General features: G+C 32.7%; 1 protein-coding gene across 1 annotated transcript in view; it reads right to left on the bottom strand.

Annotated features, from left to right (window-relative positions):
• Positions 1 to 12838, bottom strand: part of Mppe (Metallophosphoesterase) — a 94881-nt gene that overhangs the window by 46628 nt on the left and 35415 nt on the right. The window contains exon 3 of the mRNA XM_090404321.1: positions 3252 to 3414. Coding sequence (XP_090260447.1) covers positions 3252 to 3414 — 163 coding nt within the window. The remainder of the gene's footprint in view (positions 1 to 3251; positions 3415 to 12838) is intronic.

Raw genomic sequence — 12838 nt, 5'->3', positions numbered from 1 at the left:
TTAGAAATTTTCAAAGTAGCACAAATACTTTTTTTTATTACAAAACAGCGAAGTTTGATAATAAATATTTGCATCACAATAAAGTTCGACAGATTGAACAATATTATTGCATTATTTCTTTTCTCCTGCGGGAGAAAAACGGTAAAATGTCACTCGTATAATTATAGCAGATTTTCTATTGGCAAAAATGGTAAGAAAATAATCATTTGCACTTTCATTTCAAAACACAAAGAAAGAAATTTGTAAATTCACCCATTGAAAAAGAAAATACTACATATTTTTCTTCTGGTATTATCTGGTTTTTTCTTGTAGTAGAAATAAGAATTGACTGCACATATTTCTTTTGTCAATACAAGAGTGCAAAAATCCGTAAATTGATTACATTAAAGCTGATAAAGAATTCATGCCAGAAAAAATATTTATGCCAAAAATCAGCAGATATAACAACATTTTCTTCTAGTTTAGATACGTGACATTATTGTAGTTAAACTTTTGCTACTATTTTACACTAAACTGCATGAGCATGTTCCTGGAGTGATTTACGTTTGTAACAATTGCCTGCAGATTGAATAGGTCTAACCTCCCCCCCACCCACCCACCCAAAAAATAAATGATTATATAACTGCTATGCACCTTTTCTCTTAAAAAATTCAAATCCTTTTTTCAAGATAATTGTATCAAATAATTTAGAATTTTTCGATAATAAAAGTGAAACTGATCACTATAAATAAAGAAATCATTTTTGGCATAAATACTACATCAGCCTGTAAAAGAAATGTCAGTTTTTCTGTGTTCAGATGTCTGAACTACTGAAAATGAAACAAGATTCTTGCTTGAGGCAATTTAGTATGACTTCTAGGAAACTTTCTCTCTTGTGTTCAGCTAAGAGGATTATTGTCCAGCATTTCTAAGTATTTCAGAAATATCAACCAGCAGCAGTAGAAGTATTAATATTTAGATTTTTTTTTTTTAAAAAAAGAAACAAAAATAACACAACTGAACTTTCTTTTGTGTGGTATGTATAAACAGTTTTACATATTGAAAATATAGTATAGTATTTCCAAATCTTAGAATAATTTCAGCAGACCACTGAACAGCTGATTTCAGATGCAAAGAAATAGTACAGAATTAGAAGCTTCGAATACACAACAATATTATTGCCAATAAACGGAAATAAGAGATTTTAAACCAGTAGAAATTTAAAGTAGTTATCTGAGTTCCAGGAGAGGAGAAGGGGGGGGGGGGAGATTGCAGTAAAAAATCTTAAAAATGAGCATAAATTTTGAATCACTCCATACAGGATATCTTTCCTATTATATTTTCAACATATCTACAGTGGTTAAGCACCGGATATTATAGTAATGTGCATCCTACAAAAAACTGTTGCAATTTTAAGCAAAAGAAGAAGGCAAAGAGTCTCTGATAAAATACCATTGGATATAAATTTTTGATACTAAAAAAGATACAATCAGAAACCAAGTAATGCAGTTTATAATCATTTGTTGTTCATTAAAAAAAAAATAATAATAATAAAAATAAAAAAAATTCGTTCCTAAAATTGAAATGTGACAATCCATATAAAGGTACTTTGCGAAGAAAGAAAGCAAAATGTCATATTTATTTCACTAAATGTTATTTAAAAATATAAATATCATCATAATCATCATCAAATTCCTGCCATGTACGCTCAAGGGGTGTACAGGATATGATAGTACTACATGAAAAAAATTACATCATTACTAACTTCCTATCTATAATTTTCCTCCAAATTAGTCTGTTACTTGTCAAGACTCCAACATTATCAGATCTTATATTTCTATCGTCTAAGGCACTTTGTACCGTATCAATCCACCTATATCTTGGTCTTCCTCTGGGTCATTTTGCTGCCAACCTGGCAGAGAACACTTGTTTTGGAATCTTTCTTCGCCCATTCTGTTTAAGTGACCATACCACCTGAGATTAGCTCTGCTAACACATTCCTGGATGTTGACAATGTCAAGTTCTTTCCTAATATCCTCGTTTTTAATATGATATTGCCATTGATGCCATCTGTTCACGCCTATAATCTTTCTCAGGACTCTCATATCTGCGTCTCTAGTCTTTGGTCAAGTGTTTTACTTCTGACCGAGCTCTCAGATCCATAAGTTAAAACTGGTTTGAACACTGTCTTGTATACAGCTAATTTAGTGTTCCGACTAATTTCTCTCTTATTCCATATGAATTTATTCAATTGACTTCCCACCATACCAGCTTTGCTGATTCTGTTGTCTATTTCTATATTTAATTTACCATCTTCAGTAAAAATTGTGCCTAAGTAGCAGAAATGTTTTACTTGTTCCACAGGTTCTCCATTCACAACACAGTTGACATTTTCAATGATTCTGCCTATTTTCATTGTCTTTGTCTTTTTAGTGCTGACTTTCATACCATATCTATTACAACAGCTATTCAATTTAGTCAGAGAATCTTGCAGACTTGTAGTGGATTTATTTAGAAGTAAAACATCATCCGCATAAAGCAAAGAGCTGACATTAACATCTCCAATTTTGATATCATGTTTAATACCATTTTCCTTCATAATGTGATCCATATAGATAATGAATAACAGATAATGAATAAATATAAATATTTGACAAAATATGTTAAATGCAAACAAACATTTGAAAATTCGAAAAAAATCTATATTTTCAGTAAAGTGAAGGAAATTTACTATTACTAAAATATATTGATTGCAAAGGCTGATCTGTGGTCATTTCAGGATTGATTATTTATTTTGGCAGATGTGAAACTCGTTTTTATTATTGGAAAGAGACACAACAATAAATTGTGCAGTAAAAAAAAACAAAAAAACGGACCAATATCCTAATACAGTAAAGGAAATTCCAACTAACACAGTACATGCAAAGTGAAGTGACACAAAAGTTGCTCCACCACAGTTAATCTGCTAATGGCTCTAAAATCGCCATTAAGGGATAACAGCGGCGAGGTTAAATACTTGATAAAAGGTAGAATGCCGATGAAGTTTTGATCCATGAAAATTTCTGGCTATTTCATCTACCTTGGCTGATAGGAAGGTTAAGGACCATATTTTAAATTAATTTTAGATTAAACAAAAAATGGATTTCAACTTGAGTCTATCATCATTAAATATTTTGCTTTGTTTAATGAATAAATGAATGACATTTTCCAATTAATTGAGTTGTATACAATATCCCCCCCCCCAACCTCTCTTTTTAATGTGATTTTCATACCTTGGTAAAATCAGCAGACTTAAAAACATTCAAGAATCTTTTCAAATACTTCTGGTATTCCTTATCTGTTGCAATTACTCCTTCATCTAAATTATCCCCCAAAAATATAGTTACATCTGGATGAAGATATTGTGTGGCTAAGGTAAAAGTCTTCTGAACAAACCTGCAAATAAATTAACAAATTTTAGGAAAATGACATTAACAAAGAAACTAAAGCCACATTCTTTAACTTTATAGTACAAAACTTCATTAAATAAATAATTCACATTTAAATAGACACTATGCTGTAAACATTATTCAGCCATTTCATTTTTCTTGAACACCGTACATGATGATAAAGTATGTGGTGCTGCAAGGTATGAAAGAAGGAATGAAAACACATTAATTACAATTATGTACAATACTGAAAATGAGATGAGGTTACCAACTTTCAGCAAAGTGTAAGAGCATCTGATTTCAATTGTGAATGAATTCACAGTTGATCTCAGATGATCTAATTGTAATGACATCAGCTCAGCAATCACATGAACTGATGCAATTAAAATCTAGAAACATGCAAAAAAAAAAAGACAGAAATTCTACAAACTAATGGGAAGTGATAAAACAGTACTGAAAAGGATTGTGTTTCTATCATTGTACATTAGTAGATTCTTCCCAGGAGTTCAGGGCATCTGCAACTGTAAAAGTTTATGCCAGAATATTGCAGAGCTCACTGTGATCGCACAGGATTCTAACTAAGAAGCTCTAATATGAAGACAAACCACAACACATACTCTTCAGGTCACACGAACATGTCAGGATAAGGGAGTTGTCAAGAGAAAGTTATTTACTAATGTATCATCATCTGTTAAGAACGTTTGTAGTGGTATTACAGAATTGTGATGTTTCACCTGGGATGGATTAAAACTCTTGTAGTAGTGCCCAAAAAAATTAATACTGAACTCTGCATTTATATTCTAAACAATTCTGTGATTCTATGCCATAAGAATTCTATAAAAATGACACAGATGAGTATAACATACTGCACTATGCCATATTGAGAACTGTGGTGAGTTTGAGGAAATGGATATGCATATGTCAGGCTAGGCAGTACAAAGCATTGATATGAACTATACAGTTTAGGAAGAGTTAAAACATTAGTTGAAGGTGAGATCAAATGTCTGATTTCACTATAGTAGGAATGAGCCAAAACATCTATATCCATTTATTAACACTTTGATCATTTGTTATAGTAAAAGTCATCTGTGTCTCTCCTAGGTAGACACAGTTGACTTTTACTATAACAAATGACCAAAAAGTCCAAACATGGAATCAATACCATAATAAATGAAATTCACTATAGCAAACTCTCCACTGTAATATACTATTTCTTTGGTCCTAGGAGTTCACTATAGTGACATAGACCAATATGTGCATGTGTATTTTGAAAACTTAAGCAATAACTGCAAAAGTGTCACAAGAAAAAGAATGGGGGAGAGAATATTAACAAGAACTTGAACACTGTTATTACAGATGAGGCTTGACCTCCTTATCAAAATCATGTAAAAGAAAACAGGACTGCTTAAGAAAACACAAGCCTCATAATAAGAAAGTATACTCATCACCAGAGCTCCAGAAATCAACTTACTCACTCACTACTCACCACAGGCAATTAATTAGAAATAAGTGGCGAGTGAATTGTCAACCTCGTTCTACATGCATTCAAAATATACTACCTTATTTTCTTGGAAAAATTTACACATTTCTTATTTCATTTTAAAACGCCATCTCATTCATCACTATAAAGTTATTTGACTACAGCAGCCTCCAGTGAATGCAATAAAGGAGTTTTATTTTCAACCAGGAGATATTAAATTAATGACATAAAATACCAAGTTAATCCCTTCATGAACTTCAAAGATATGCTGCACTGCTGTTTCTGAAATATGAAGTAATTCCAACCTATGACAACAGGCCGCATTATTTATCTCTCACCCTACGTCCACAGATTAATTTTGAAATAATCATATACTCTCAAACATTTTATTTTACATAACTTGCAGTCATCACCACTAAAAAATTCAGACACCTTTAAACAATTATATTTGAATTATGTATATACTTAAATATACTTAAAAAAAAAAATATATATATATATATATATATATATATATATTAAAGATACCAAGCTATTTTAAATATGAACCTGGGTTTTTTTTTACTCCATTTCCCAAGTAAGCAAACAGACAAGTCAGTCAAGTTTGCTCCTGCAAGTGTTGCAAGTCTAGCTGACCCTGCACGTAGTGCAAGTCAAGGCAACTCGTGGTAAAGGTAGAATAAGCTCTGATCACTATTCTTAATATTTACCCTTAATGTAAAGCACATCTCCTGGAGGAGATATATGATGCTATGTATTAAAGGCAAGGGGTCACTACCCAGACCGGTTTCGACCTTTATTAAGGTCTCGTCAGTGGGAGCCAGGCCAAGAAATACTAAGTTTTAAGTAATACAGAGCTTATAAATATTTTACCAAAACAAGTTACCATAAGGTGCTTTGACCTTATTAAATAAAAATCTCAGGATGAGAGATAGATGTAGAAAGTTTTTTTACCTTGGGTACAATATATGTCAAAGATACCAAGCTATTTTAAATATGAACCTGGTTTTTTTACTCCATTTCCCAAGTAAGCAAACAGACAAGTCAGTCAAGTTTGTGCCTGCAAGAATCTCAGGCCCCTTGCCTTTAATACAGAGCATCATACATCTCCTCCAGGAGATGTGCTTTGCATTAAGGGTAAATAATAAGAATAGTGATCAGAGCTTATTCTACCTTTACCATGAGTTGCCTTGACTTGCACTACATGCAGGGTCAGCTAGACTTGCAACACTTGCAGGCACAAACTTGACTGACTTGTCTGTTTGCTTACTTGGGAAATGGAGTAAAAAAACCAGGTTCATATTTAAAATAGCTTGGTATTTTTAACATATATTATACCCAAGGTAAAAAACTTTCTACATCTATCTCTCATCCTGAAGTTTTTATTTAATAAGGTCAAAGCACCTTATGGTAACTTGTTTTGGCAAAATATTTATAAGCTCTGTATTACTTAAAACTTAGTATTTCTTAGCCTAGCTCCCACTGATGAGACCTCAATAAAGGTCAAAACTGGTCTGGGTAGTGGCCCCTTGCTTTAATACATAACATCATACATTCCTCCAGGAGATGTGCTTTTGCATTAAGAGTAAATATTAAGAATAGTGATCAGAGCTTATTCTACCTTTACCACGAGTTGCCTTGACTTGCACTACGTGCAGGGTCAGCTAGACTTGCAACACTTGCAGGTGCAAACTTGACTGACTTGTCTGTTTGCTTACTTGGGAAATGGAGTAAAAAAAACAGGTTCATATTTAAAATAGCTTGGTATCTTTAACATATATTATACCCAAGATAAAAAACTTTCTACATATATATATATATTTTACGGTTAATGTGATAAATCCACTTATTATTAATAATTACCAGTTAAAGTGAATAATTTACGAGAATTAATCACTTTGACTAGTAATTATTAATAATTCCTAGAGGAGTCTGGTAAATGTAATAAAAACATGTTTCATAAAAAATATTTTATTTAATAGCAGAAAAAATAGGAGATAAATATCTTATTATATGATTATAGGTTAGGTTAGGTTAGTTTATAATGAAGGTTAGGTAAGTTTATAATAAAAAAATTAATGAAAGTATTTCTTTTGCACTCATAAAATCAGAAATCATTATAAATTAACCTAACCCAACCGATAATGGTTAGGTTAGGTTAGGCTTAGGCTGTACAATTGCAATATTGGAAACCTTGACCAGCTAAATTAGAATATTTTGTACCTAATTTATATAGGTTTTCATTCTCAATAGAAATTATAACAGCTATAATATTCCGGTTATCGGTTAGGTTAGTTTATAATGATAACTGATTTCATTGAGTGCAAAAGAAGTAATTTCCTAACTTTTTTCATTATAATTTTGGTTATAAACTAACCAAACTGATAACTGGAATATTATAGCTGTTATAATTTCTATTGAGAATGAAAATCTATATATATAACCTATAAACATGTTTTTATTACATTTACCAGACTCCTCTAGGAATTATTAATAATTACCGGTCAAAGTGATTAATTCTCGTAAATTATTCACTTTAACCGGTAATTATTAATAATAACCGGATTTATTATTTTAACCGTAACATATATATAAAATTTAAGAAGACTAATTTTCACTTGTTTCACACCAACTGTAATACAAAATAAGACAAATTTATATTCTTTTTATTTTCCCTACACTCTCTTTAAGACTTAAGTATGCAATTGTAATGTAGTATTGTTGTAAGCTTATTTCCACAACCACTGGTGTAGCTAGAGCTTTTGTCGCCTGGGGCAGTCCCTGAGTTTGCTGCCCCTCTCAATACACACCAAAAATACTACAAAAAGTCAAAACGACGTATAGGGAAATAAATTAAAACATTATGTTTATTTTTGAAGTAAAACTTTAATTTCAACATTCTAAAATGTTATTTTTCTTGCTTTTCTGTTAGCAAAATCATTGATGACATTGACGAAGTCTATTTCATAATCATGTAGGTAATTCTTAATCAATTTTATTTAGAAAAACTCCTCTCACAACTAGCAACAATTGTGAGGAAAATTCTCAGTAGTATTACAATTTGGAAAGGAGTTCTCGAGACTGCATTTTAGAATTAACTGTAAAAGTTCAAAAAGGCTCAAAGGTCTGCCTCAGGGCAGACTGCCCCTCCCTAGCTACACCTCTGTCCACAACTCACAATGTGAATTAGCTTGGAGTAATTATATACCTGAACATTTTTACATGATAAAAAGGCTTTTTTAATAGTGTTATTTAAAAATCAATTGCCCTTCAAAGATGAGTTAGAGGCTGGATCACATTACTGAAATGATATTGTGAAAAGTCAGTTTGGCTCCGTTGCTAGTGTTGACTATTTTCGGTTTTCATAAACTCCATTATTTGTCTTTCCTACTAATTATTTCTATAGATAATTTATATCAATTCATCTCCATTATGGACAACAAATGAAAGAAAACGCACTTTTTAGTTATATGAAACAGTGAAAAACTAAAGGTGAAGGTTAGGAAGCAGAAAGTATTAAAAGCACAGGAGAAAATAGTTCTGCTGTGTCATCAACTAAAAGCATTTAATATGTGCTTTCCAAGACAAATGACTCAAAGGGCTTGAGTGGTAGTGTGCAACCTAACTTTGCTACGAAGGTCAGGTTGCATTCTGTAATGTATAGAAAATATCCTGGGACTATAGACAGATATTCTAGTTTACTACAAGATTTTTCAGGCCCTTTAAAAGTGGAGTCAATTAGACTTCATGAGACATTCAATTTTCACAAAAAATGCTGTGACAGACTTTACCAGAAATTCCCTGAGTAACACCCCTCTAACTACTTTAAAAAAAATGATGGATGCTAAAATATTTAAACATGTGAACTTCAACAACTTCATAGGCTCAATAGTAGAAAAGTATCAAAATGACATGACATATAAAGAATTTATGTCAGTTATTGCTGATGTCATTAAATAAAAATTAGTTATGGAAATTAAAGACTCCAGTAGTAAGTCTTCTATATGCTTCTACAGATATTTCAAATGAGGAGAAATATTATTGAGATACATAGATAAAAATCAGAAGACAATTTTTACATAATTCTAAACTTCTGTTGCAGTGTATTTTAATAAACTGTTTTCATCACATATATTATTACAATACACACACACCTAGACTAGCCATAAATATTGTTACAACTTAAGCAGTGCATAAACCTTTAATCTATCAGTAAATCATTTACAGCTTTCAGCAGATACAAACCATATGTTTAACGTGCATATACAGCAGTGAATGTTTGAAATGTCCTCTTTTGCCTTCACGCATGCCCAAAATCTGCGAGGCAACATATCAATAACAGCATACAGAACATCCAACAGAAACGCTGTCACTACTCACTCCAAATTCACCTTCAGTCTGACAAAGGCTGGGGTGTCATTTTTTTGCAGACTACTCTCTCTCAAGCTCCGACGATAATTTGAAGTCCAACAGATTCAGATAGGGACTTCCAGATGACCGATCAGATGGTGACATGAAGTCAGGCACATTTGCCTCAAACTACCTGTTGTGTGGTCCTCACCTTGTGTGAAAGGGTCCTGATGGAAGGTGCACTGCCTACTGTGAAGCAAGGTGTTGTTCAGGGCTGTACACAGATTCCAAAACAGTGTTTTGATACACTTTGTATCAAAACACTGTTTTGATACACTTTGTATCAAAACACTGTTTTGATACAAAGTGTATAATACACTTTGTATCAAAACATGCAAAGGCAAAGTGTACAATACACTTTGTACACTTGGCAAAGTATACAATACACTGCATTTAGGCAAAGTGTACAATACACTTTGCCTAAATGCAGCTTGGATACCCCACCAAAACATTACTGATGCAGTGTGATGACCTCTGAATCCTAGGTGTGGAACATGCTGTGTGACCATCTGGGGCATATACCCAATCATTTTGGTGGTTAAACAACTCTTCAATGGTGAAAATCTTCTCATCTATGAAGAGGATATCTCTGTGTCTGTTTGTCACAGAATGCGAGAAGTGCCTTGGATTTTATCACTCTCGGCTGCATAAGTTGTGGTGTTAGGAAGTGTCCAGTAAAATGATGATAGGGCTCCCCCTCCCCCAGGTCATCAGTTAGTACACATGACATTGTTTCTCAGCAAAAGTACTTTACTTTCTGAGTTCTTACAGGATTACAGCCCTCAAAAGCTGTTGTGGCCTAATGCAGCATGGTTGACCTGTTCTTTGGCAGTCGGATATATCTTCTGTATTATTATAACAGTTAACAGTTATATCCAATACACAAACATGCTACTGATTCCAAGTGTTTTAGCACGTTGAAAATAACAGGTGGCTGCATTCCAATCTTGTGAAGTGCTATTACAGCTACAGGTTTCTCATAATCTCTCCACTTCATGTTAACCCATTACAGCTAGACAACTATCTCTCTACTGATAAACATACAAATATCGGCTGTGCACAGCAACATTAACAGAACCGGACTCGTACAATTCTGTGGGCAGCATGGAGAATGTGGAAGTTGCGACAGTATTTATGGCAAGACTGTGTGTGTGTGTAAACCACCCACCCACCCACACACACACAGCATTTACCAAAATTTGTACTATGGGCAAGTAAAAATTTTTTGTAACCAGTAGATTTAAGTGCTATTTCTGGAGCCCTGCTTATGACAATGCATCTAATAAAAATAAAGCTTTCTTCATGAACTGCTTTTGCCTACTATCATTTTGTCCTTGCTGGGATTTCATTAGCCAGGTAGCAGAAATCCATGACACTTATGTTAACTCAACAGCTCCTCATGCAGTCACATTATGTAGAAAACAGGCAATTCTATTAAACTCTTCACTGCTAAGATAACAGAAGTCAGTCAAACCCTCACGGCCAACTTATTTTCATTTAAATTTTATTTTATAATTTAAATTAAAAAATGACTGTTGTTTTCAAATCAGGGTTAACCAAATCATAACATTTATAAATTATGTTTTATTGATATCTTGGTCAATACTTTTATTTAGACAATCCTTTCAAAATTTAGTCACTGCATGATATTTTTTGACTCAGGGATATGTATTTTCTTCTCTTCAAGTGAGGTTGTAAAAATAATCATAATTTAAAATTCTAAATATTTTTATATATTGTTTATGTTAGTATGTTTATTAGTTTTAGTTTTATAACATGCATTGTTGGCATTTGCGATGTGCCCGTTATTGAAATGGTTTTTGAAATTTTTTGAAATTGAAATTGTTTTGTCAAAAGTGATATGTAAAGTAGTTAAAAATTTATGTACTTACTGGATTTGAATAGTTGTGTTACTTTAAACAATTCATTTGTAGTTTAAAATATTAAGTGTTTGTGTTTTTTTGAAGACATTCTCTTGTTGCTAACGGAGACACCGTGTCAGCCATTGTATTTAGTTTCTTGCTTGCCACTTTCACAGAGTTCACATACTCGCCGAGAAGTTTGATGTGTGATTGACAGCTGAAAAGAACAGCATTCGGTATCAGAGTAACGGGTATAAACAAGAGAGTGTTCGGTGAGAAAATAAGAACACAAGCTGGCAGATATTTAGATTTGGAGGAATTTGAGTTTTTTTATGTGACAGTCGGAGGAAAATTAATAGTATATTCCGAAAAAGGAATCGTGGAACTATGAAGTTTTAAAGTGGAATAAGCATTGGTAGATAAAAGGAATATTCAAGGAAATGCTAATTAGAAGATTTAATAGTAGATTCTGAAAAGGGAATCGTAGAACTGTGAATTTTTTAATGTGAAAGAGTTAAGACTGTCAATAAGCATTAGTGAATAAAAGAAGAAATTGCTATTTACGTTCTAAAGGAATGTTCGAGAAAACTCTGATTAGGAAGATTAAGGACGCTGGATCTAACTATTATTACTACTAAAAAGAAGACAGAATTGAGTCAGGAAGAATTAATGTGTGCTACATGAGTGATAAGAAAGGATGTGAAAATGAAGAATAAAGTCATATATCTTCGGAAAAGGGCCTTGACAGAAAAAGAAACTGGCTATGAACATTTTGTCATTGTGAAAACAAAGTGTTTAGTCTAGTCTTAAGTGTAAGTTTATTTTTTAAAAGGCCTTGGATCCAATTAAATCTGTAGTTTGTTATAGTTAAGTAAAATTTGTTTGAAGTGTATATATATTGTTTTTGTTTTATTAAATGTGTTTATTTTGTATTTTGGTCTTGAGTTAGTGATTTTTTCGGATTCTACAAGAAATAGTAAAAAGGAGGTCATTGCACCAATTGGAGTCAACCCTTGTGCAATAAATAAATAAGGTACACTCAGAAATAAAAAATATAATTGTTAGAAAAAGAGATTAAATCAAATAAATAAAAAACCTCTCTATTAAACAATGGCGCAGCTGGTAGGATTAATATTATGATAATATCCTCTATATAAAAATCTCTAATTTTTACAAGGTGTTTGAACAAACATGGCAATACGTAGTTGGATTTTTCTTTTTTTGGTGTAGGTAGAATCAGGGATGGGAAGTGTCTTTCTGTCAATATGAGATTGATTATGGAAGTCCCATAGTTGTTCTTGGCATTCAGAAGTTTTTGCAAAATTTCTCAATCTGCAAGTGTGTTATGCTGTTTTTCTCTGTTTTTATATTATATTATGCCAGCAAAGGTTGGTCGATTGTTAGAGCCTCTGCTACTAATGGCTTAAGCAAGTTTGAGCGTGGTTAGTAGTTGGACGGGAAAACTACAACATCCAGTATTCAAAAATAATATTAAGAGTCCCCCATGCCGGAATCCCTATATAAACATGAACTAATGGGCTATAGATTCTGCAACTTCTCATGTATGGGAGTAATATTATACACACATGCATGCACAGATTAATCTAGGTGCCTCTATAGCTCAGTTGATATAGACCAGAGCTTCTTAAACTGTGGTTTGCGGCCCCATATGGGGTTGC

The sequence above is a fragment of the Typopeltis vanoorti genome, chromosome 14 (genome assembly GCF_054136105.1).
Source record: "Typopeltis vanoorti isolate ZY-2024b chromosome 14, IOZ_Tvanoo_1.0, whole genome shotgun sequence".
NCBI classification, from domain to species: domain Eukaryota; kingdom Metazoa; phylum Arthropoda; class Arachnida; order Uropygi; family Thelyphonidae; genus Typopeltis; species Typopeltis vanoorti.
The sequence above is the reverse complement of the archived record's forward strand: the minus strand, read 5'-3'. Positions and strand labels throughout refer to the sequence as shown.